At 38.8% G+C, this 25,536-nt stretch overlaps 3 protein-coding genes, 7 long non-coding RNA genes and 2 other non-coding genes across 22 annotated transcripts in view; 7 read left to right on the top strand and 5 right to left on the bottom strand.

Moving 5' to 3' along the window:
- The window catches only part of LOC124349426 (glucose dehydrogenase [FAD, quinone]-like), a 211,430-nt gene that overhangs the window by 124,862 nt on the left and 61,032 nt on the right, over positions 1-25,536 (top strand). The gene's annotated exons all lie outside the window — the stretch shown is intronic.
- On the top strand, positions 1,499-2,925 carry LOC124349980. The gene is made up of 5 exons (XM_046800944.1): positions 1,499-1,617; positions 1,722-1,881; positions 2,021-2,164; positions 2,309-2,481; positions 2,564-2,925. Exons 1-5 carry the CDS (start codon positions 1,576-1,578, stop codon positions 2,714-2,716), a joined length of 672 nt encoding a protein of 223 aa, XP_046656900.1. The 5' UTR covers positions 1,499-1,575; the 3' UTR covers positions 2,717-2,925.
- On the top strand, positions 3,526-4,613 carry LOC124350337. Its single transcript, XR_006920795.1, has 3 exons — positions 3,526-4,134; positions 4,191-4,418; positions 4,497-4,613. It is a non-coding gene; the product is annotated as an uncharacterized LOC124350337 (long non-coding RNA).
- LOC124350387 lies at positions 4,614-6,597 on the top strand. 2 transcript variants are annotated; one of them, XR_006920876.1, is made up of 4 exons: positions 4,614-4,745; positions 5,945-6,063; positions 6,245-6,417; positions 6,498-6,597. It is a non-coding gene; the product is annotated as an uncharacterized LOC124350387 (long non-coding RNA). The 2 variants fall into 2 exon arrangements; XR_006920875.1 differs by having other exon boundaries at positions 4,652-4,745; positions 6,509-6,583.
- Positions 7,908-16,612, top strand: LOC124350002. Of its 2 annotated transcripts, XM_046800971.1 has the most exons (6): positions 13,534-13,676; positions 15,172-15,397; positions 15,523-15,682; positions 15,810-15,908; positions 16,092-16,276; positions 16,345-16,612. In XM_046800971.1, exons 2-6 carry the CDS (start codon positions 15,356-15,358, stop codon positions 16,489-16,491), a joined length of 633 nt encoding a protein of 210 aa, XP_046656927.1. In that variant the 5' UTR covers positions 13,534-13,676; positions 15,172-15,355; the 3' UTR covers positions 16,492-16,612. The 2 variants fall into 2 exon arrangements, with proteins under 2 accessions (XP_046656928.1, XP_046656927.1); XM_046800972.1 differs by lacking the exons at positions 13,534-13,676; positions 15,172-15,397 and adding an exon at positions 7,908-8,028.
- LOC124350221 lies at positions 8,227-8,555 on the bottom strand. The gene is made up of 2 exons (XR_006920486.1): positions 8,411-8,555; positions 8,227-8,293 (listed from the first exon to the last, which is right to left on the bottom strand). It is a non-coding gene; the product is annotated as an uncharacterized LOC124350221 (long non-coding RNA).
- LOC124350399 lies at positions 10,859-13,003 on the top strand. 3 transcript variants are annotated; one of them, XR_006920896.1, is made up of 4 exons: positions 10,859-12,147; positions 12,230-12,528; positions 12,620-12,774; positions 12,864-13,003. It is a non-coding gene; the product is annotated as an uncharacterized LOC124350399 (long non-coding RNA). The 3 variants fall into 3 exon arrangements; XR_006920895.1 differs by having other exon boundaries at positions 11,659-12,147; positions 12,246-12,528; positions 12,846-12,927; XR_006920894.1 differs by having other exon boundaries at positions 11,659-12,147; positions 12,846-12,927.
- LOC124350372 lies at positions 17,198-19,300 on the top strand. Of its 2 annotated transcripts, none has more exons than XR_006920853.1 (5): positions 17,198-17,426; positions 17,492-17,723; positions 17,789-17,884; positions 17,946-18,165; positions 19,011-19,300. It is a non-coding gene; the product is annotated as an uncharacterized LOC124350372 (long non-coding RNA). The 2 variants fall into 2 exon arrangements; XR_006920852.1 differs by having other exon boundaries at positions 17,199-17,426; positions 17,498-17,723.
- LOC124350244 lies at positions 19,793-23,234 on the bottom strand. Of its 5 annotated transcripts, XR_006920556.1 has the most exons (7): positions 23,172-23,234; positions 22,774-23,092; positions 22,387-22,678; positions 22,161-22,276; positions 21,534-22,047; positions 20,712-21,431; positions 19,793-20,602 (listed from the first exon to the last, which is right to left on the bottom strand). It is a non-coding gene; the product is annotated as an uncharacterized LOC124350244 (long non-coding RNA). The 5 variants fall into 5 exon arrangements; XR_006920557.1 differs by having other exon boundaries at positions 21,534-22,276; positions 22,387-22,694; XR_006920555.1 differs by having other exon boundaries at positions 21,534-22,276; positions 22,383-22,678.
- Positions 23,426-23,497, bottom strand: Trnap-ugg. The gene has a single exon. It is a non-coding gene; the product is annotated as a tRNA-Pro (tRNA).
- Positions 24,114-24,185, bottom strand: Trnap-agg. The gene has a single exon. It is a non-coding gene; the product is annotated as a tRNA-Pro (tRNA).
- LOC124350474 lies at positions 24,483-25,530 on the bottom strand. The gene is made up of 3 exons (XR_006921001.1): positions 25,390-25,530; positions 24,917-25,313; positions 24,483-24,805 (listed from the first exon to the last, which is right to left on the bottom strand). It is a non-coding gene; the product is annotated as an uncharacterized LOC124350474 (long non-coding RNA).

Genomic DNA, 25,536 nt, shown 5'->3' with positions numbered 1-25,536 from the left:
GGGCGGATGCGAGAGAGCACTAAATTTTGAGCACTTATTTTTGGAGAGCAAAAAATTAATGCTTACTTTGGAGCAGTTAATTTTTTGTCCCTATGGCGTTCCATAGGTTCTGGGGTCGTTGACTAAGCGACTGAGCGTATAGGTTTGTTTATTCAGAAACTCCAAATAAAGATTCGTGGTTAATAGCCTATCATGGTCAAATTTTTCGAAAGCTTTCCAAACTCGTTTTTTATAAATAACTTGAATAATTTAAGTTATAGAACGTAAGGCAGCAATGTTTTTGTTAGGCGCATCAAGGCGGACACCGTTTCAAACTTGTTGTTTCAACTGCCGCCACTGCTCTCGTTAATTGATGTAAGTGATGATTGATGCGATATGACTGGTTAATGGTTAGTGTAAGCCCTACGGAGAAAAGTATATTCAACTTTACGCTAACCCAACTTGAAAATAAGTCCCCGTTGGAAGGAAACTGCTCTCAATGCCCATTTGATTCTTAAATTGGTCCAAATACGGTCCTTTCAGATGCTTAATATGAGCATTTAATTTATTCGAGTATTTTGTATTCCGGTGGACCTGTTTTTGTTTGTTTTTTGCCCTTGACAACTAATTTGCACAAGATCACATAGCAACCGTCTATATCAGCTGTGGGAATAACTGGGAATAATATGTATAGCTATCTGCTTGAGAACTCCTCCTGACTTTAGGAACGCGCTATACTATAAGACTAACACGGGGTATTGCTAACAGCAGGTCAGCAGCTCTAATCTGTTAAATTCGTCGCAATGATCGCCCTCTGCTGTGTAATTACGTCGCCTACATGCGCGGCAAATTGGCAATAAGATATTTACTTCTTCCTTCTGTATAATTCTAAATTATATTTAAATTTATGTTGTCCAGGGCTGGCCGTTGGCGTTCATCGTGAGGAGTTCGCGGGAGTTCGTGACCGCGGAAGACAGAAAACCGGTCTTCGAAACATGGAGCCAACTGTAACGGCCTTGATGAAACTTGAACATCACCAAAACATCTCAGGCAGCAAGCGACAGCAAGGTTATAGAGGTAAAATTTGAATAATTAATATTTTAAGAATAATTAAATGTAAAATTTGAAACGGATAAAAGTTCCACATGACAAGAATGAATTAGCAATTTGGCACTGTGCGTTGGCCTATAAGGTGGGATCATGCAGATATTTCGTAATTCCAGAAATTCAAATTTTGGCACAAACATGCGCTAATTGAATGGAAGATCAAGGTGAATTATTGTTTCGAACATCGTTTCCATCATGCAAGGCTATGCTGACGAACGTTGTATTTTTAGCCCATTAATCGCCATTAATTTTAATCTTTTTATAAGTGGTTGTTGCTTGACGACAGGCAAACATTTCTTTCTCAATGCAACAACATTAGCCTAAGTCCCGGCCAATAAGAAATTGACGGGAAAAATAGACCACGCCTTGTTTCTTGTAGTTTTCGGTTTTGGGTATAAATAGGCAGCTTTTTTTTTCATTATTTCATTATCGAATCTTCTTCCTGCCTATCGTCTTCTTTAGCACCAGATATAGCACTGAGAAGAGAAAATGACCGCGAAATGCTGCTTGGTTACCATCTTTCCTCTGCTGGTAAGTGTGATGATTAATTAACTACTGATTTTTACTGCATTTACATTATCAAAAACTGTTAACCATTTAAATACTATTGCAACTGTTGATTTATGTTCAATTAGATCGCAGCTGTTTGGCTGGCCTCAGCAAGTGCAACCTCCACCGGCAGAGAGCCGAAACAGTTGTTGTTTCCTACTCCTTTTTACCGCGTTCAACCCGTGATGGAATCTCGTTTTGGACCTGGTCCCCGTCAATCGAATTCGCCAATTAATCCAATGATCGGTGAGCTGTTAGTTAAGGCTATTTTTTATATATTTCACCATCGTAAACGTATATAACTTACATTGAACGAATGAACGTGATCCCCATGTAACATTCATTTCTATAAATAACACGTTAAATTGTATCGTCGTCTTTACAGGACAACAAGGTTTGGGACCGTTTTTCGGTTATTTCCCGAATCTTTTGACTCAACCCTGCCCGGCTTGTGCTGCTTGCGATGTATGCCCCAACTGCACGGTCTGTCCAGAAGTAATTCCACCGCCTCCTCCCGGAAATATTACTAGTAAGTTCTTAATTTTATAATAGATGATAGCATATCTACAGTCTGTTTTTTGTTTTTTTTACTTTGAAAATTTGTTCATCTAACTATTATTTTCTATATGGTGATTTTCGTTTTCCTTTTATATAACAACATTTTAATATTCAGCTTGCGGCGAAGGACCAGACTCAGGGGCGTCCGCATCTCCCAACGGAACCATCTCCGTTAGCGTAACAGCAACATCAAGCAACATCGTTTGCGCGTACACTTTGGTCGCTTATTACCCCAAAACCAATGTCAAGCTTACATGCACTTCGTTGGGAAGCAGCACCACGCTCTCCGTATGTCATCTAGTTATTAAAAAAACACAACAATGTTAACTGATTTTCATGTAAAAAAAAATTTCTTTTTCATTTTGTGCAGGTGTTTCCTCTTGTTACGCCAGTTACAGTTGGTGCGGTCAACACAGCTTACACTTCAAAGGCGAACTTTCTGATTTTCAGTTTCAATAACGCTCCGGGCAACACCAAAGATCTCACAGCCGAATGCGTTTGGGAAAACGTCCCACAGGCATAAAAACCCGAAGATTGTCTGAAAGCTCTCTGGCACTCTATTATCTTCATTACATGTCACGTTTACGTAACTTTGATTTATGGACACTGCAATAATTCGTGTATCATTATCGTTGCGTACTTTGACTTTTCTTTTATAATGTAACCATGAAATAACTCCTTTAATGCTCAATACTGGATTTGGACAATAATATAATTTATAGCAGCAGGATACATTTGTGTTCACGATCATTTTCTCTTATAAATCGGCTTACCTATAGAAATCAATATAAATTATGTATTAGCCTTGTTTCGTCAACTTGACGCACTAAAAACAATTTGCTTAGTAGCTTTTGACCTCCGAGTGGGATAGTGATATGGGATAAAGAACTGAACTATCAATCGACTGTAAACAGGATCACTAAACGAGACCCAACTTTCTTTCCCCATAACTCAAAGTAGTGAACGATATAGAAATAATGGAGGACTCTTTGCGTGAACTTTATATATACCGTCACCAGCAGCAATTGCATTAAATTTTGCCGATTCAAACTGCGTGTATGACAATAGAACACGGTCCACAGCAGAGTCCACAGTAAAGAAGTTGATCCGATAAGTCAAATTCGTTAAAATTTGGATTTTCAGCTACCTGCGTTAGCAGCGGAGCAAGTTACCCGAAGAGCTGTTTGTGATTTTGTTTCACTTTTTAAATCCAATGTCGGGTTTTGTGTATGACCAGGTATGACTTACGACATTTAAATATTTAATAACTCACGTAATAATGGCCGAAAAAATAATCCGAATAGTCAATATCGCTTTCCGTACACGGAAGTTCGTCTGCATTCTAAAGTGCCAAAGTTTTCAGACACTCCACAGCACATCCAGTTGAGGCTGCCGTAATTATAACCATGACCATATTGTTGCAAAGTTTTGATCATTATTGAATTGTTTGATTATACATAGTGAGCATTTGGCAAATGAGTCCGTTCACGCCAAAGTTTCCTTTTGTTTCTCAATTGCCTATATGGGTTTTCCGTCATGTAAACGCGGATGAGACAAAGCAGTCCATATTGAGGAAATGTTGGAGACCAAACACCCCATGTGCATTAGATTTTATGTCTCCCTTATTTACCCAAAAATTCAGTGCTTTAAGAAGATTGTGTGCTGTGTCTGGGTCAAAATCAATAATAAATGTCACCACGGCAAGGCTTTTCAAGTACAGTTATGATGCCACCTCTGCTCTGGAAGAATCCATTGACAAAACAAGTACTTAACAAAGCAAAAAGAATTCCAATCTATGCTAGGATTGGCCTGGATCATAGTTCCAGGTTCAACAGCGAAGAAAGTTAATTAAGATTGATAACTTTTAATCTCTTCGTTCAACATGTTCTACAGCCATTCTCTTACTACTACGTGAAAAGCAAGATTATTGAGCAAGACCAAGTAAGACATTAGAAACTTGTGACTAAGTGTTAAAGTTAAAATAATTCTCTTTTCAGACTCTAGAATCTGCACGTCACGACCGACATCGGCGAGAATGCTGTAAAACGCATCTTTACCGCTAAAACGAACATTTGGGGGAAAACAATTGGCTCTGGTGATGAATTACATGCAGTGAAGGAATCTAATACGTGACACTAATGAAGCCCCCATCAAATGAACTGTTGCTGCAGTTTGACCAAAAATGGAATTCAAAAGCCCCTTCATCACGAATTATACCATATGAGGTGGGTGACTCCCACGATACACTTGACAGACGAGCATGAAGTGGATCAAATAATCCAAACATTTGCTGGAATTCGAAGAACTGTAGGTACTAGGTGGGTGACGGAGAACCAAATACCGCCGCAGCTGGTATTCCCTGGGTCTTTTACGTTTATTCCCGACTGGCTGTGAATGCAGGTGGAGCTGAAATGGCCATCATTGAGTGGTATGGAAATCAAGCTGATCAATCCATCAAAGATTTGCTCTTCTTCATCTTGCTCTTTACTTACGGCGAAGGAGATTAGTCGCGATTGAGCAACATGCTTCGCCATCCAGCCAAACATTCAAAGGTAAAAAAGGTGCATTTTATTTATTTTTCTTTTCTTTTTTGTTCCCCGTCGTTAAAAACAAAGGAAATATTTGGAGGGCCTTAAAATCTTAGATCCCCTGTTTATTTTATTTATTAACTTACTACTCAGCACATTCCTCTTCTTCTAGAAATGGAAATGCAGAGTTCTATTTTCGATGTTGAGTTCAATGCTTAGAACCTTGAGCTAGGCGCTTTCCATCGCTTTCCATTCTGTCGAGCGTACAAAAAACTTGTATCGTTAGCGCATACATTAAAAGATGTAATGACTTGTCCTTGTACATATACACGCCTTTCTCAAAGGGATATCCCCGGTAAATGAATAAGTTCATCGTCGAATAAGTGGTAGGAGTCGCCGATCATCACCAGATGTACTGATAGCCAGTTTAACGTTTAGTTACGATCTTGCGAATTGTTATAATATTGCGACGTTGTATTAAAAGTAATTTCCTATCCCGATTAGGCCCACTAGGTTCTTTGTCGTCTGTTCTTGAAGTCTGTTATGAATTCACTTTGGGTCAGTGACTCATCCCGATGCACAAGTTTAATTTATACTATTGATCAAAATCAATAGAAAAATGTTATAATATTTTATAGCCATTTTAACTCTGCGTTTGTTTTGCGACGAACTTTACGTGTTTTATTTAAATATTTGTGATAGGAGATAGGCTACTATATTATTTGTTCAGGGGTCGTTGACTGAGCGTAGGTTTCTATTTTGAGAAGCGCCTAATCAAGACTCGCCTTTAATATCCATGGTCAAGTTGATTGAAAACTTTCCAAACTCGTTTATATTCAGTAACTTGAAAATTAAATACTTAACGTAAAGCAACAATGTTTTTGTGAGCCCATCAAGGACGCCGTTTCAAACTTGTTGCTCAACAGCCGTCATAGTTGCCTCTGATAAATGATATGCCATGATTGGCTATATGTAGGAAAGTATTCAACTATGTTAACCCAACTAAAAGATAAGTTTCCGTTGACGAGGAAACTGCTCAATTCTCATTCTTTAATTAGTCCAAATACGGTCAGAGACAAGACAAATATTTAGTCGAGTAATTTATTCTGATTCTTTGCCCTTGACAACATTCCACAAGATCGCTTAGCGACAGTGGGAACGAACTGGAATAATTTAGCTATATCACCTTTAGAACTAAACACTAACACTCACGACTTACACAGGAATGCGCTAAATCTAAAACAGGATTCCTTTGGCAGCAGCTCTAACCTGTTATTCGTAATGAACGTCACACGCTGCTGTGTAATTACATCGCCAACATGCACGGCAATGGGGCAATCAGGTATTAACTTCTTCCTTCTTGTTATTAATTCTATTTAAATTAATTTGTGTCGCCTAGGTCGTATGTGGAGCTAACTAGAATTACGTGTCATTCGATCCTTAGAAACGCTTAAATGAAAAGAACATTGATCCCCAGTTATTAAAAACAGGTATTCTAAAATTAAACTTGTCTATGAACGAAGGTTACGGCAGAAAATGCGTGCAGGGCTGACCAGAAGCGTTCATCGTGAGGAGTTCGTGACCGCGGGAGACAGAAAACCGGTCTTCGAAACAACGAGCCAACCCCAAATGGGCCTTAAGACTAGAACATTATACCAACCATTTCAGACAAGGTTACAGAGAACGATTGGAGAAGGTAAGAAATGTTGAGAAAGTAATTAAAATCTGAATGCATTTATTTTAAGAATAATTCAGTATAAAAGTAATATTCAAAAGTTCCACATCAGGAGGAGAGTGAATTAGCAATTAAAATAACCGCCGGCACTGCACGGCGGTGGATCAGATATTTCGTAATGCCAGCCATTTCAAATCATTCGAAAATCTTCTTCCTACTTATAAACTTCGTTGTCACCAGTTATAGCACTGAGAAATTGGATGCACTAATTGAATTAAGATCAAGGTGGCGGAAACAAGGTGGCATCAATATAAGGCGGAAACCGTTTCAAACTTGTTGTTTCAACTCCCACCATTGCTCTCGTTAATTGATATAAGTGGTGATTGATACGATATGACTGGTTAGTGGTTAGTGTAAGCCCTACGGAGGAAAGTATATTCAACTATACGCTAACCCAACTTGAAAATAAGTCCCCGTTGGAAGGAAACTGCTCTCAATGCCCATTTGATTCTTAAATTGGTCCAAATACGGTCCTTTCAGATGCTTAATATGAGCATTTAATTTATTCGAGAATTTTGTATTCCGGTGGACCTGTTTTTTTTTTTTTTGCCCTTGACAACTAATTTGCACAAGATCACATAGCAACCGTCTATATCAGCTGTGGGAATAACTGGGAATAATATGTATAGCTATCTGCTTGAGAACTCCTCCTGACTTTAGGAACGCGCTATACTATAAGACTAACACGGGGTATTGCTAACAGCAGGTCAGCAGCTCTAATCTGTTAAATTCGTCGCAATGATCGCCCTCTGCTGTGTAATTACGTCGCCTACATGCGCGGCAAATTGGCAATAAGATATTTACTTCTTCCTTCTGTATAATTCTAAATTATATTTAAATTTATGTTGTCCAGGGCTGGCCGTTGGCGTTCATCGTGAGGAGTTCGCGGGAGTTCGTGACCGCGGAAGACAGAAAACCGGTCTTCGAAACATGGAGCCAACTGTAACGGCCTTGATGAAACTTGAACATCACCAAAACATCTCAGGCAGCAAGCGACAGCAAGGTTATAGAGGTAAAATTTGAATAATTAATATTTTAAGAATAATTAAATGTAAAATTTGAAACGGATAAAAGTTCCACATGACAAGAATGAATTAGCAATTTGGCACTGTGCGTTGGCCTATAAGGTGGGATCATGCAGATATTTCGTAATTCCAGAAATTCAAATTTTGGCACAAACATGCGCTAATTGAATGGAAGATCAAGGTGAATTATTGTTTCGAACATCGTTTCCATCATGCAAGGCTATGCTGACGAACGTTGTATTTTTAGCCCATTAATCGCCATTAATTTTAATCTTTTTATAAGTGGTTGTTGCTTGACGACAGGCAAACATTTCTTTCTCAATGCAACAACATTAGCCTAAGTCCCGGCCAATAAGAAATTGACGGGAAAAATAGACCACGCCTTGTTTCTTGTAGTTTTCGGTTTTGGGTATAAATAGGCAGCTTTTTTTTCATTATTTCATTATCGAATCTTCTTCCGGCTTATCGTCTTCTTTAGCACCAGATATAGCACTGAGAAGAGAAAATGACCGCGAAATGCTGCTTGGTTACCATCTTTCCTCTGCTGGTAAGTGTGATGATTAATTAACTACTGATATTTACTGCATTTACATTATCAAAAACTGTTAACCATTTAAATACTAATGAAACTGTTGATTTATGTTCAATTAGATCGCAGCTGTTTGGCTGGCCTCAGCAACTGCAACCTCCAGCACCGGCAGAGAGCCGAAACAGTTGTTGTTTCCTACTCCTTTTTACCGCGTTCAACCCGTGATGGAATCTCGTTTTGGACCTGGTCCCCGTCAATCGAATTCGCCAATTAATCCAATGATCTGTGAGCTGTTTATTTCAACATCGTAAACCTTTATCACTTGAATTACCTGATCCCTATTTTTACTGCTGTATAACATCAGTCACATTTGTATCAAACCCGCTAAATTTGTCTTTACAGGACAACAAGGTTTGGGACCTTTTTTCGGTTATTTCCCGAATCTTTTGACTCAACCCTGCCCGGCTTGTGCTGCTTGCGATGTATGCCCCAACTGCACGGTCTGTCCAGAAGTAATTCCACCGCCTCCAGCTGAAACTCTAGATAGTAAGTTTCAATCACAATATTTATTATCGTAGAGTTTGCTAATTAATTACGTATAATAATATATTTTAACTTTTTTTCCCCATTTTTCTTTCTTCAAGTCCTCATCATCCAAGCATGATTTTCTCTGGGATAATTTCTTTTCTTTTTGCAACTTCGTAATATTCAGCTTGCGGCACAGGACCACTCTCAGTCCTATCAGCAGCTCCTAATGGAACCATCTCATTAAACGTCGCATCAACAGCGAATGGCTGGAGCGTTTGCGAATTCGGTTTGGCCGCTTACCACCCGAATACCTCAATTCAGCTAACATGCACTACGTTGGGAACCGGCACAGGATTCAAAGTAAGTGGCGTAAATCATGAAAAAACAACACTACTTTTGTACATTTAAATAATTGTCTTTTATTTACACATATCCTCTTGCCAGTCCACTTCCGGATTATAGTGAAGCCAACACACCCTATGTTTCAAAGGGGAGCTTTTTGCTCGTGGGTGTGACTAACGCCATTGACCCCACCAAAGATCTCACAGCCGAATGTAAATGGGAAACCATACAAAACAAATAACGTGAATTTAAAAGTTGGTGAAAAAGGACTGAAACTGTATCTTCAGTTTTAAGGTTTGCGCACATAACTTTGTACCATGGACACTATGCAATACTCTTGTATCGTTCTCGTTGCACTGTTTGACTATTTATTGCAAAATGTAGCTTGTAGCGTCAAATTGGCGATTTTTCCAGTAATTTTATGACGGTTCTTTCAGCCCAAACATCTAATAAAGACATTCGAAAATAATTGTTCTGTTCACTATATTGCGACAAGAATTGTGAAGAATTTCAAAAAAAATAATGAATCTGCTGATATCTCTCCCATTATTCCATCCAGCATTGGATAATTTATAGCAGGAAGAAACATTTGCCATGTCAATAAGGTTTACTTTTGTGATGATGACAACATGCTTTTAGTAGCTATCACTAGATGCTGAAATCTGAATAAATAAAAAACAATCTGTGTTGTTGTGCTGTTACATTTAAGACCTATACTAGTATATTTAGTTTCAGGCTCAGCTGGAGGCGGCGGAATTACTTCTGGAGAGACTGTGCACTTGGGGCAAACAGGGCAAGGCTGAGTCAGAAGATTCAATAAGATCTGCAATAATCGTGAATCGTTATCTTTGCATACTTTGGCTATTTCAAAATTAACAGTAGCACCAAATCCGTGTTTTACCCAGCAGTAGGCTAATTTTATGGCGGTTATTTCAGCCAAATCATTTAATAAACACATTTACAAATAATTTTTTCTGCTCACTGTATTACAAAAAGCATTGTGAAGAATAATTTAACAAGCGATCCACGATTCAAGTAGACCAAAATCCCGGAGCGGCTTTCCAGATCTAAATCCGGAAACGCCCTTAAAAATATATAAAAAATATGGTCATGTTCGTCTCTGCACGCCGGATTTACCTGCGTTTGCAGAAAGACGAAATTCCCGCCCGTTTACGAGATATTAAGCGTTAAAGTGTGGGTTTTTTGAATTTTGTCAGAAATGGGGGGTGCTTTTACATCGCTTTTCGGAAAAGCGGGGGAGCTAGAGTAAAAACTAATTTTATAGAAAGGTTTATTGCTATGTCAACAACCAAAATCCAAAAGGAATTTTCTTTCCGGATTTTATTGGTTGAGTTATGACTAATTTCCTGAGAGGCTCATTTTTCCCTTTTCCCTCTCTGTCTGGCAGCCATTTTTATTGTACTCTCCTCCGCGCCCCTTGCGGAAGCCAGCTTGGTTCCTATAAATATGAAGGCCGATATGACTTCTATGGGTCTAAAATGAAGGCCAACAGATAAAACCTTCTGCTTGCTTCCGCAAGGAGCGCGGCGGAGAGTACAAAAAAATGGCTGCCAGACAGAGAGGGAAAAGGGAAAAATGAGCCTCTCAGGAAATTTGCCATATCTCAACCAATAAAATCCGGAAAGAAAATTCCTTTTGGATTTTGTTAGTTGAGATAGCAATAAACCTTTTTATACAATTAGTTTTTTCTATAGCTCCTTCGCTTTTCAGAAAAGCGATGTAAAAGCACCCCCCATTTCTGACAAAATTCAAAAAACCCACACTTTAACGCTTAATATCTCGTAAACGGGTGGGAAATTCGTCTTTCTGCAAACGCAGGTAAATCCGGCGTGCAGAGACGAACATGACCATATTTTTTATATATTTTTAAGGCGTTTTCCGGATTTAGATCTGGAACGCCGCTCCGGGATTTTGGTCTACTTGATTCGTGGATCGCTTGTTAAAAAAAATATTGGTATTAGCATTCCTATTTTAGAATTGAATCATTTTATAGCAGCAAGCATGTATAATTGTATATATGTGCGCTCTTTATAGCTGTATGCTCAGATTGAAATTTAATAAATGGAGACATGCGGAATATATCGTGATAAGTTAATGGATCTTATTTGTTGCTGGCTCTGAATTTGCGTGGTGTCCTTTGGCAGGGCACAGGAGGATAGTGAATAACCTGTTAAACACGATGGCTACTCCAAAGGTATAAGCAAAATGCTCATTTCCTTCGGACAAATATTTTGGTGAAAACGAAGTAGGCGAGAAACCTCAGATTTTATCTCTTATTGATTCAGCAACGTCCAGAAAAACTAATGATACTTTGCCGAATTAATCCAGTGCTTCTCAATCGTTATGAATTCAACTTGCAGCTAATGATAATGTGATGGTACACTGTAAAGTTAGGTTAGGATGATAAAGCTTAGACAATCTGGTAAATCACAATGATTATAACAGCCAAACACTGGATCCATGAAAGGCATGTTGAAAGGATCGGGTTTTCATCGAATTTCGTAACCTTCCCGCCATCTGTTGAGCGGTATAAATTTAAAAGTTAAAACCCATCTGACATCTCTGTGTTAGCGTGCGATTTTTGCTTCATTAAAATCAAAATATCGTATACGACGTTCAGTAACTCAGTTATGGCCTTAAACTAAGACAAAAATCAAGCTTACTTACGTTTTATATACTAATTATTAATTCATCATTCGAGTAACTGACTTCGGGCAACGTCACAGCTTCCGGTCTTCCCAGTTGTCACGGAAATTCGTCTGCACTCTGCAAATCTACACTCTACGGCCTACGTTACCACGAAGTAAGGACTTGTCTGTGCTCTCGGATGAATTCTTTGTTGTTTTTACCCCAAAAATTCAGTGCTAAAAAATATTTTGTGCTGTGTCTGCGTCAAGATCACCCCAGCACCAATGTCACAAAGGCAAGTTTTTTATAGTACAGTGTGACTGTTGAAGTCACCTTTGCTCTGGAAGAATCCAGCGACACAACAAGTACTCAATGTAGTGTTCAAACTCACCCAACATTCAGTGGCAGCAACACTTATTGTGAAACAACATAAAAAAACAAACAGCTAGACAAAATGTTTGTCTGAAATCATAAGAATTCCTATTTCTGGTCTACATTGGCATAGATTGCAGTTCCAGGTTCAACAGCAAATAAAGTTGAGATTTTGAAATCCTCATTCAACATGTTCGACAGCTAATTTCTTACAACGTGAACAGCAAGATTATTGAGTAAGACCAAGTAAGACATTAGCAACTATTTGTTGAATAAAATATAATAACTTTTCTAGATATTTTAATAAAATTCCTTTTTCTCTTTTTAGACTCTAGAATCTCCAGGTCACGACTGACATCAAAGAGAATGCAGATTGTTCCTTGCAAAACGCATCTTTGCCGATAAAACAGACATTCGGGGGAAAAATTGGCCTTGGTGATGAAACTCTTGCGATCTTGCCATGGAAGAATGTGCAGCAGTGCAGAATGCTGCAGCTGTAACCAAATTGGAATTTGAAAAGCCGCCTTGTAACGAGCTCAAGTAAATGAGGCGGATGACTCCCGGTTGACAGACCAGCATGAGGTGCATAAAATAATTCAAAATTTGCGGGAATTCTCGAAGAACTAGGTAAGTGAAGGAGATTTTGAATAACTGCAACATTTTCATCATTCACGTCGATTCACGTCCAGCTAGTATTCACTGGATGTTTTGGTGACAGTTGTCTTTACTGTTTCGTCGACGAAGTTGTTCGCGGTGGCCCAGGCCACCAGCGTAAAATTTAGCTTTCGTTTAATGAGCTTGTGCCAGTTTTACAGTGGTTTGCGAACGCGATTGGAAGTCAATCAATTCTTGATTGAATTAATAAAATGAAAGGTAAACTATTTGCAGAAAAATATTGAAAATTTATTTTAAATTTATAGTGTTTGCTATCATAACTAATGAAGAACTTAATTACCTGGAAGGTAGTCGATGAGGTAAGCGACGCCAGCTACGATTCGTCTTTGTCGTTAACAGAAGGTGCGTGAGGTGTTTTCAAGCCCAAAATCAGCAATGGTGTCTTCTTGATCCTGTCTCTAAAAACAAAGACGAAAACGCACATGAAATGAAAGAAGTATGACAACTTAACAATGAAAGACGTATGATAACTTTTCCTATGTTTGATTAACTAATATTAATTGGTTTTTTTAAGGCTTACTTTCTAGATTGGTTTATGCTTCGTTTGAAAGTATTCCCATTGTCGAAAATGAGTTGTATCGTAAGACCTTTTTCTGCGAGTGGGAACAGGGCGAAGCTGATGTGGCTGTTGCTCTTGAATAACTGGTAAGCGCTGCCTCTTTCGTCAAGGCGGGCGTGAACGATGCTGACATTTTGGGTAGTGCTGCGGGCCGGATGCCTATAACTGGAAACTTTTTGGAGGCGGTGGTGTCTCGTTTATCCCTCGCATCATGGGTATCTTCAGATACCCTGAGTTCTTAAAGTAAATTAATGCAGGAAGTTACTTCCGTTGAAGTATGATCTATTGAAATATATCTATTGCTTCTACTTGTGATTGTGTTAAAATTACTTTCCATTTTGCTTCATTTTAGATGAATTCGGCTCTGTTGAGATTGTTGGATTTCGTGGACGACCCGATGTCGACAATCCTCCCTACCTATCCAGTGCCACTTTGGAACCAAGTTGTTGGTATCTTTGTAGCTGCGGCTGGCTACCTTAAATTGCGTTGGCAACTGTGGACGTCTCATGGCAGCATCTATTTGCGGACAACAAAAATAAAGGTACATTTTCCATTTTTACTTCACTCGACAAAGACAAATGAAATATTTGTTGCGGCTCTAAATCTTTTGTCTCCTATTGATTGTATTCATTAACTCACTACCCACATTCCTCTTCAAGAAATTTACGAGTTCAATGCTTAAAACCACTTCCATGAGCTAGGCACTTCCCATTCTGTCGAGCGAAAAACAAAAACTTGTATCAGCGCATAAATTAAAGATGCAATGACTTGTCCGTATATAGAGAAACGCCTGGGTTTTCTGCAAAGGTTTTCCCCAAAGGTTTTTCCCGAGGGTTTCCTCCTAAAATCCAGTTAAGGTCATCGTCGAATAATTGATAAGCTCGAGTCGCTTATCATCACACCAGCTGTAATGACAGCTAGTGTAACATTTAGTTACGATCTTGTGAATTCTTTAAATGTTGCGTCGCAATATTTAACGATTGCAAACTTCACTTTTTGATAATTAAAATTAATTAAAAAAAGATAAGTTCTTCTACTAGGCCTAGGAAAAGAGTAGAAAAATTAAATATTTAACGGAGCTTAAATGAATGTCGTCTGAAAGTATTTAATTATTCCTAACTAGAAAACAAGTATTGGGAGAAGTCTGCTCAATGCTCATTCTTTGATTAATCCAAATACGATCCGGTCATATGTTAGTCAAGTTTTATTCCAGTATATTTTTCTGGGAATTGTTTTTTTTTTCTTTGTTTGCCCTTGACAACATTTCGCAAGATAACTTAGCAACAGTCTATAAAAGTGATAATTACCTGCTTTAGAACTCCTCCGTTCTTTAGGAACGCGCTAAAACTAACACATATGATTCGTTACTAACTCTAACCTTCTATTCGCCATGATCTTCAAGCTGCTGTGTAATTCCATGGCAAACATGCACGCCAGCAGGCAAAGCGAATCGAAAAGTTGTATTTAAATTTATGTTTTCTGAATTCACCCTAATAGTTTGTGAGGTGTCATGCGATCCGTAAAAACGCATAAATTAAAAGAACGCTGATCCCAGTAAACTTGCTATAAACAGGTATTTAAAAATAAATTTCATCGATCAACGAAGGTTATGGCAGAAAGGACATGCAGGGCTGGCTGCAAGCGTTTATCGTGCAAATTTTTATCGCAGAAGAAAACAGGTCTTCGAAACATAGGCTCAACTCAAAAAGGCCTCGAGGCTAGAATACAACCAAACATTTCAGACAATGTTAAATTGAGGACACGTAAATTCTGATTATTTATTTTAATAAGAATAATTCAATTTAAAATTTGAAATAATTAAAGCTTCACAGGACGATAAGCACTTATGAATTATAACGGCTGCTGGCACTGCACGTACAGTGGATCAGATTTTTCGTAATTCCAGCAGATCAAATCTTGGCGCTAATAAAATGCGCTAATAAAATTTAGGATCAAATATAATTCTTGATGTTTCCATGCATGATTGCTAAGCGTTTTAATTGAAATCTTTAAACTTTGTTGTTCCTTGACCACAGGCTATACTTCTTAGCTCCAACGCAAGCAGAAGTCGAAGAGGAGTCCTGTCCCAATAAGAAGTTTGCGAAAAAGAGACCACGCCTTGTTTCTTGTAGTTTTTGGGTATAAATAGAGACCACTTTTTCACATTATTTCATCATTCGAATCTTCTTCCTGCTTAGTACTTGTTAACTGAGACTTAAAATGACCACGAAATACCCTTCGGTTAGCATCTTTCCCCTGCTGGTAAGTGTAATCATTTTACTTTATTTGTATACAACATAACAATAATGAAAGTTAAACCTTTATCGTGCATCATAAACTGTTAACCATTTAAATACTAAAGCAACTGTTCATTTATGTTCAATTAGATCGCAGCTGTTTGGCTGGCCTCAGCAACTGCAACCTCCACCGGCAGAGAGCCGAAACAGTTGTTGTTTCCTACTCCTTTTTACCGCATTCAACCCGTGATGGAATCTCGTTTTGGACCTGGTCTCCGTCAATCAAATTCGCCAATTTATCCTATGATCGGTGAGCTATACGTTTAATTATTTCACTATCTTAAACATAACTTAGACCGCATCAAACCAATCAACGTGAGCTTCATATCAGTATTCACTCGTAAATAGGATAATAAGTTGATTCGTCGTCTTTACAGGACAACAAGGTTTTGGGCCTTTTTTGGGTGATTTCCCGAATCAGCTGTTTCGTCAGTCGTGCCCGGATTGCGCAACGCCTCCAGCTGAAACTATTACGAGTAAGTCTTAAATTTTGTAACAGTATCACGGTAACACATAGTCTGTGTACATCATGTTGTTCATTACCTTGTTTTGTTTTTTTATGTTTTGCTTTGTTCGTTTTTTTCCTTTGAAGTAACCACCTATCTATTATTTTTTCCTTAATGATTTTGATACCCTTTTTATCACGTTTTAATTTCCAGCATGCGGTTGGGGAAAAGATGCAAGGCTATCAGCAGCTCCCAGTGGAACCATCTCCGTTACAATCCCACAGATTGACAAATCCCAACCAACAACCTTGAGTTGTCTCTACGGTTTCGTCGCTTATTACCCGAACAGCAAAGTCCAGCTGAAATGCACTTCGTTGGGAAGCGGCACCACGTTAGGCGTAAGGCACATAGTTAGAATAAAAAAACACTGAACTTTTATGTAAATAATTGTATTTTTATTGTGTAGGTTTATAACATTGTATATCCAGTTACAGAGGGTGCGGTCGACACAGTTTACACTTCAAAGGGGAGCTTCTTATTAGTGGCTTTGAAGGGCATGAAGGCTGAATCAGAGCTCCAAGCCGAATGCACTTGGGAAACCGTCCTGGGGTAACCTGAAAATGGTGAGAAAGGACTGGCACATGCATAGTCCAAGTTTACGTAACTTTGATTTATTAAGCTGAACTCTTCAAAACAGTTCATGTGTCATTATCGTTGAATATTTTAACTATTTATTTTTTATGAAGCTTCGAACTGGTGATTTTCTGAGTAATTTTATGACGGTTCTTCTAACCTGAACATTTAATAAAGGCATTTAAAAAAAACAAACGTTTTAATCACTTCAATACGCTAAAATGAGCATAATGAAAGATTTTAAAAAGAATTTGATTCTACTGTTCCAGAGTAACTTTCATTCCAGGATTGGATAATGTTTGGCTGTTTGGCAGAGATAGTGTTTGGCTGTTGGTGATGTGTGGTGGTTTCTTGGTCATGATTATTTAGCGAAGAGGATATTACGTCAGTATCGATATTTCTTATCCTTTTCCTTTGTAATTTCAATGAGTGTCGATGACTTAAAGGCGGAGATTATTTTCAAACTATTTAAAAACGTTTCTTCCTCCTAGCGCTAGATGTCTTACTTTTGCCCTATTTGCTGTATTTATTTGGAATTACTTTGCACATCTGTAAAACATTTATCGGCAGTTGCTGTTAGACAATTTTTAGTGATAACTGACAGTGACTAAAGCAGCAACAAAGCTCACTTGTTAGAATTTTGAAAAATTGCTTTTTTTTCTATATGTTAATATAAGTATTAACTAGCTACAATTTGTTTCGCCTTTTCGACTCGTTTCACGATGTAACAATAACAAGGGCGACACTAGCGACATCTAGTAATGAGTTTTGAATCTTTTGAAAGTTGCCCAACTACTTGTTGTTCCTATGACCTATGTCATGAAACGAGACGAAATGGGCGAAACAAAACAAATTAATGCTAATTATATTTATATTCCTCTGATTTCAAATACCAAATGGAACTTCGTATCTTATGTAGGTTTATATTGACCTAGTTTCCTTATTTTTCTATTATACCAACTTATTTCTTCAAATTTTAGATGCAGACTTGCATAGCTACTGTCAGACTGTCAGTCATTCAAACAAGTTGACTTAGTGCTCAGTCACTTTCCATCTATTAGATCCTCATACTGTCAAAAGCCTAAAACTTCTGTTTGAAGCCCACATAGAGTGGAATACAAATGTGAGGAGATAAGGTATTTTCCCACTACTGCTACCACACCAACCACACTACGTCAAATGCCTTACTAAATCATCACCCAAATGATAAAGGTAAGCATCAATATCACCTTTCACCAAGCTACTGCAATACTTCATGATAATTTCCTTGGCGTCAGGAAATTTATCCCACCCGAGGAGTAATGCTGTTGGCTGCTGTAATTCCATTATTACGGTTTTTCATCATGAACATTTCAATGTGCTTCTTAGAAAAAGTAAAGATTAATATGCTTTTTCAATTTTAATATTTTAATTGCAACACATTTTTTTTTACAGATCATGCAAGATCCCCACGGACATCCTTGAGCAATTGAATGCTGGATTTTGCCCATGACAGAAGAAGGACTTCCACCAATGTTCTGCTCCATCCTTATTTTCAAGACGTACGCTCATCCAGCTTCACTGCTTCAGTGCTTCTTTGCTGCTTCACTGGAGAGTTAGTTCACTTCAGTTGCTGTGACACACCTGCAGTCACTCACAACGGGATTATGGTCAGGTACCGGATAATTGACTTATTTTCGTAGATTATCTACTAGTAATCCATTTGCGTTAAACTCTCTGTCTGTTCTGTGTAATAATTCCAAAATCAGGCCCTTCTTGCGCGCTTAAGTGTTACTTAGACGTTTCTTTTTTCTAACGCTAGATGGCTTTTCGATAATTGTCAGCTGTCTAAACAGTTAGTTTCAGTTACTTTCAAATCACTTTAAACATTTATCGGCAGCTGTTGTGTGGAAATTTTTAGTGGAAACTGACGATAACTATTCCACCAACAAAGCTCACTTGTTAGATTTTTAATAATGAGTTTTTTTTTCCTACTTCCGGTTTGATCATTTCAGTCAGTAGTTCAGTAAATATTCATCTGAAGTACAAAAGAATCACAAATTCGTGATCCTCGTCAAATTTGTGGTAAAGTTCATGTATTTTTTTGTACGTTTTCGTACTTCCGGTTTTGAAAATTTTCCTGAACTATAGTTCAGGAAAATTCTCGATTTTGGCCAAATTTTGGATTTCGTTTAAATCACACCTAATCGGCCCCAAATTTCATGGAGATCACGAATATGTGGTTTACTTTGACGACAGCTCAATGGTTGAGGCGCTGTGGTTACTTCCGGTATACTTCCGGAAAATTTTCAAAAAAAAAACAGCAAGTGAGCTTTGTTCTGTTTACAGTTCTCAATATTGCAAGCTGGAATTTCAGTTAAAAAATTTGCATCTTTAAATTTTTGAGCTATAAAACCAGATTACTGTTTCTGATTAAATTTATAGGTATTAGATGATTGTATCTGTATTGTGTAACTTTTATTGGCATGTTACTAAATAAGAGTTTGTTTCTTTATTTAGGTAATGCAGCGGAAACGTCGAGAAGATGGACACCAAAACGTCGCCAGTATCTCCAAAATGGCAGCGCGGATCATCATTTGTTGTTGGTAATATGTTTTCGTTTGTGTAAGTTAACTTGTTGTCTGCCACGCCTTTGTTCTCCCCTAGCTCCTTAGCACGGGCCGCGCTGTTCAGTCTCGTGGTTTTCATGCCGCGGGATCGGAAAGTCGCCAAGTCCAAAATTTGCCGCAAGGCGCCTGTTAGGCAATGCACCATAGTTCCCCCTTGTCGATGCGGTGACTTGTCAGCAATGGCAAGTCCCACCTTGGTCATGGATCCTTCAGACATGGCGAGTAGAGAGTAGAGAACAACCTACGGGTTGTATGGCGTGGCAGCCAACGGGTTAACTCAAGTGTATGTATGTGTGTATGTGATTGTAAAATGTGGTGGAATTGTGGGTGGAGGTGAGACAATAAAGCAATTCCTTTTCCAAGTTTTTTTTTGCCGTGTCTTATAACCTGTAACAAAATAATGTTTAGAGTTGAAAATATATTGACAAAACTGTTAAAGTTTAACATAAGTGATTTATCATTTCCAAACTCTAAACTTTTATGAAGAATCAAATACTATCTGCATCTCTTTTGTCACCCTAACTTAGTTCAAATAGAGCTATTAACTTCAAAGATTTAGAGTAACAGTACCTCTTTCGTAATGCACATCGACTCAACAATAGAAGCGACTCCAACATATGAAATAGTCGCAATGTCAAAAGGCTTGAAGGTGTTAAGTCGACAGAAGATAAATACCATTTAAATATGTATTTTCTCATTTAGTAACTATTAGGATACGACCGACAAATTTGAACACAAATAACTAAGTCAGAAATTTTGACTCTAGTATTTTAGAACATCCTTTTAGTGAACTGGAGAAGCTTAGGTTGTGATGCAATATCCAGGGGTACCTTGATGGTGTAGTAACTCGGGGCGGTGGAATACTTCGCAGCTTCGGTGCAGCAGGTTAGAGCAGCTTAAGTAGCGATATAATACTCGGGTGTCTTGGTTGTGTAGTACTTTGGAACATCGGTATGGGAGCGGAGCCTCGGTATGGTAGTTGAGGGCAGCGTGGATTGTAGTGTAGTAAACTTGAGCCTCAGTGTAGTATTTCGGTCCAACGTAGTACGAGGGAGCAGCCGCTGTGTAGTAATTCGTAGTAATTAGTGCAGAGTAGTACTAGGGCGCTACAGTGTAGTATTGGACCGCTTTGGTGGCGTAATAAGCTGGAGCCTCGGTGTAGTAGCTGGAAACCGAGAAGTACTTGGGAGCATCGGTGTAAAAGACTGGGGCAGCATACGTAGTCGTGTAGTACCCCGGTGCCTTGGTGGTGTAACTCGTGGCAGAGTTATACTTTAGGGCTTCGATGTAGCAGTCCAGAACATCATAAGTTGCGGTGTAACACTCTGGGGCCTTGGTGGTGTGATATCCGGTTGTTGCGTATGTTGTTGTGTAGTAAGACGCCGGCGTTGCGGTTTGGTATCCACCATACTCAAAAGACATCAGTGGCCGACCCAACCATCGAGGATAACACAACCAACAGCAGCAAGACGCCGTAGTTAACTATACGGTAAAAAATGTGAACACGAATTTTCAATATTAACTGGCATATTAAGAAACAGAAAAAAATATTTAAGTGATACAAAACTCCATGTTAAAGCAGAATATTTACCATGTGGTTGTAGTGTAATACCCAGTGGCCTCGGTGTAGTAAACAAGAGTCTCAGATTGGTAGTAGCTTAGAGCAAAGTAATTCTTCGGATCCTCAGCTTAGTAAACTGGGGCAGTGTACGTTGTTGTGTAATATGTGGCCTCTTCGGTGTAGTAGTTGGAGGCTTCGTCATAGTATCTAGGTGTAGCGTGGGTTGCGGTGTAGTAAACTGGAGCCTCGGGGTATTATTTCAGTTCAACATAGTACGAAGGAGCAGCTGCTGTGTACTCCGCCGCCTCAGTTGTGGTTGTGTAGTTCGGGGCAGAGTAGTACTTGTGCGGTTCGGTGTAGTACTCGACCGCTTTGGTATTGAAATAAGCTGGAGCCTCGGTGTAGTAGACTGGGGCAACATTCGTAGTCGTGTAATACTTGGGGACTTTGGTGTAGCAGGCTGGGACAGTATACTCGTTGGTGTAGTACTCAGGCGCTTTGGTAAATGCAACTCGGTTCAGCGTAATTTGTTGCGTAGCTCTTGAGTCTTAGTGGTGTAGCACTTGGGGGCTCGGCGTAGTAAGTAGATGTTGCGTATGTTGACTTTAGTAAGGCGGCGGCGTGGTGTAGTATTCTTTCGCTGCTGTTGCTTGGTATCCATCACGTCCAGGAGACTTCTGTACACCCATGGTCGACCCAACCATTAACGATTCAACACAAAACAGCAGCACGGCGCCATAGTTATCTAAACTATTAACGATTTGAACATAAATTATCGAATATAAATGGTCATATCAAAAGAAAACGAGATAAAATTGATTCACGACTCGAATAAAAAAAATGAATATTTACCCGTGATTGCGAACTGGTTATGCGATGAAGAAGGTAGTTGGTGACAAATAGTGCACGGCATTTGTTGACGTGTCGGAGATCCTCACTCAACTGATTTCTAACGCCTTTTCTCTCTCCTTTCATACGACTTTTCTCACCCTGACCCCTCTCGTAAGCCCTGCGGCTATTATACCTGCTTGATAATAAAGCAAACACTTCCCATTCTCACCCAAACTCTACACCGCCGCATTGACAGTATTACGTAATGGTCTCCGTGACCTTCGAAAGTGAAGACATGCAAACTGGCCTTTCCTTCTGCAGGTTGACGTTGCCGGGGATGGGTCAACAAACAACCAATATCAAAATTAATACCCAATAGATTTTGCTTAAAAAAAATGGAATCACGATGCAGTACTCGGGCTCTTTGGTTATGCAGCTCGGGGGAGCATAAGTTGTAGCGTAATACTTTGAAGCCAAGCCTCGGTGATGTAGTATTTCAGGACAACAACCAATAGCATAACGACGCCACAGTTTGCTATGCAATAAATAATTGGAACATAAATTTGCAATAATAACCGACATAAATTTAAAAATACAAACAAACAGGAGAGTTGATTCACAATTCCATTTAGAAAACTGAAAATTTACCCCTACATACGATGAAGAAGGCATTGATGACAAATAGTGCACGGAAGTTGTTGTCGTGTCGGAGTCGGAGATAATAAATCGACTGATTATTTCGCCTTTACTATTCTTTGATGCAACTAGACAATAAACAATTTGAACATTAATATTTAATAACCGGCATATTAAGAAATAAGAAAAAACAATAGAATTTGATTTTAAAAATACCAGTAACAGATGACTAACTCACGATTGCGATTTAGAGAAAAAGTGCACAGCAGTTGTTGTCGTGTCGGAGATAATCACTCGACTGATTATTTCGCCTTTTCTCTTCTTTGATGCAACTTGTAATACTCTGAAGTCTTGGTGGTGTAGTACTTTGGAGCCTTGGTGTAGTAAGCTGGAGCAGCGTTAGCAGCGATGTTGGTTGATGTTGAGTAATGTTGTTCTTTGATATCCACCATACCCAGGAGACATCGGTACACCAGTGGTCGACCTAACCGTCAACGATTCAACACCCAACAGCAGGACGCCATAGTTTACTAGATAATTAATAATCTGAACATCAATATGCAATATTAGCTGACTAAAACACAATAGAAATTGATACAAATAATACAAGTAACAGAATATTTACTTATGATTGCGAACTAATTGCATTGAAGAATGCAATTGGTGACAAATGGTGTACAGCAGTTCTTGCCGTGTCGGAGATGCTCTCTCAACTAATTTCAGACGCCTTTTCTCTCTCCTTTTATACGACTTTTGTTCACCCTTACCCACCTCTTAAGCCTTGCGGCTATTGTACCAGCTTGATGATGCAACACGTGTCGTCCTCACCCAACCTCTACCCCGTCGCATGACACGTTTTACGTTATGATCTCCTTTGACCTTCGAGCGTGAAGGAAATGCAAACCGACCTTTCCTTCTTTAGGTTGACGTTGCTGGGGATGGGTCTACAAAAACCAAAATCAAACAAAAAAAAACAAAATCAAAATGAATACCAAATGGCTAAGCCTTGCTTGGCTTTTTTACCTGCTTGATAATGATGCAACACGTCCAGTTCTCACCCAACCTCTATACCACCGCATTGACAGTTTTACGTAATGTAGAAAGCTTATAAGCTTACAACCTGCTAACGACACAAAATAATGTCAAGTTTCCTACAACGTTACTTTATGTAGTGAATATTTTAAACGACAGGGCAATCAAATTGTGGTGACCCAATTAATCAGGACAGTGAAAATCCAACCTACAAAAGGACCCAGATGTAAAAATATAAATTTAAAGGGCTCAACCGGGATTTGAACCCGGGACCTCTCGCACCCAAAGCGAGAATCATACCCCTAGACCATTGAGCCGATACAAATTGTTAGAAATGGGGAGAATACATCGAAATATCGAATTAATTCGAGACATATAAATGAAGGTAAGGGGCACAGGATCTCTCACAATCAAAGCGGGAATCATACCCCAAAACCATCGATCCTTTAGTAAGGATTAAATTAGCTCTTGTGATAAAGTTTGAAAACTTTACTAATACATAATTAAAGATTTCATGCACAATAGAACCATAGATGTGATCTACTTACAATTATTTCACTTGCCCAGACTCTGAGGCAATATAGATATCAGGTCTACCTAGGCTTTTAGACAGAAAACGGGAAATAAAAAAGACGAAAATTTTCAAAACTGGGGGCAAATATCCTGAAAATAACATAAACCAATCACAGACCTTGAGGATTATGTTTAAACTGAAAAAGTGGTTCACTATTCATAACCACATAAGCCAATAATTAAAATGGTAGAAAGGACCCCTGAAAGATTGATATTTCATCAAGGGAAGCGTTGACTAGTTTACGACGGGACCTAGTGTGGCGCCCCATTGATTTAATTAAACTACCCGGCTAACTACAGCGGATTTCAAATTTGGGGTCAAAGGTGGTCAACAGATTTAAAAAAAAAAAACATTACTGTGGGCTCGACCGGGATTTGAACCCGGGACCTCTCGCACCCTAAGCGAGAATCATACCCCTAGACCATCGAGCCAATACAATTCTGCCGTCAGAATAACTTTAAGTCCTATTACTTGAAGGTTTTCAAACAATCAAAACAAAAATTCGGTGAAACCATTTTAAACAAACAACAAAGACTGGTAAGCTAGTAATACGAAAATATTTAAAGAAGTAGCGACGATGGTCTGTATGATTCCCACTATTTATTGTTATTTCCCGTGCAACTTTTCTTTCGAAAAAAAAAAAGAGGCCAACTTTCCCTCGTCTTTGCTATAAGCTATAAACGACCTAAATTTCTCATAACTTAAAAGAGAAACTTCAGTAATCGAGTGAAGAGGTCGGATTGCTGGTGTGCCACACACACAGTTTAAAGAGTCAAGACGTCATACTTATCAGCCACTTCGAAAAGAAGTTGATAACGAACGGCTTACACATCTGACACCCCCTTGCAAAACTGGTTCAAATTCTAAGAAATGATCAGATATTTCCAGCATCTGACTTGTAGTTTCCTATCAAAACAGCCAGTTATTTTTATCAATTAGTTACCCTGTGATGCATGTTGTAATTTATGTTTCGCAGTTTTATCGGTGACCATCAAGGCAGCCAGAAGAACCCACGTCGACCACATGGTATGGGACGACTTGGAAGGTATCACTACAAAGCACAAAAGGAAACAAGATACAACTAATAATAAAAATTAACGGCATTAACTATAAATAAAGAACTGAAATTACTGAATTAGACTAACAACTGAATTGAACTAACCTGACATGACGCCGAAGTTCGAATACTTGAATTGCCGAAATCTCCAGCACTCCTAGCCGTTCGGTATCCTCATCAACAGCGACACGCAGTGACAGAAAGACTTTTCGCTATCTAGCGTTTGACATGGAATAATAATGGGACAAGAAGTGGGAGATTCAAATCATTCAATTAACCTAAAAAATTAAAAAGGTTGAGGCACATTTCTGGACAGAGCTGAGATTGAGCAAGATATTTTATGAAGATATAAGTATTGCATGACGAATTCAATGCAACCGTTAGTTAAGAAAATTAATTGCCTTTCAATGTTCTGCAGACCGGATTCTAGTAAATGCTACTTGGGATGAGCTACTTGGGATTTACAGTTGGCCATCCGTACAAGTAACTGCAGTCGACACAACTGAAAAATGCAAATCGTATCAAGTTACCCCGTAAAAATCAGAACGAAACTTTTAGCAAAAGTTAAATATCTTGACCTTTTTTGAGGAAGGATGGTATTAAGATATTGCTCGGCACGGTCTCCATTCTTGGCCGTTCTTAATTCACCCAGTTTGATCTCAATAATGACTTGTTCGCCGCCTGTTGCATGCCGCTTCTTCCGGTTTGGTTGCCGATTAGTAATC

This window comes from Daphnia pulicaria, chromosome 7, assembly GCF_021234035.1.
Source record: "Daphnia pulicaria isolate SC F1-1A chromosome 7, SC_F0-13Bv2, whole genome shotgun sequence".
In the NCBI taxonomy this organism is placed as follows: domain Eukaryota; kingdom Metazoa; phylum Arthropoda; class Branchiopoda; order Diplostraca; family Daphniidae; genus Daphnia; species Daphnia pulicaria.
This window is presented reverse-complemented; position numbering and strand designations above follow the sequence as displayed.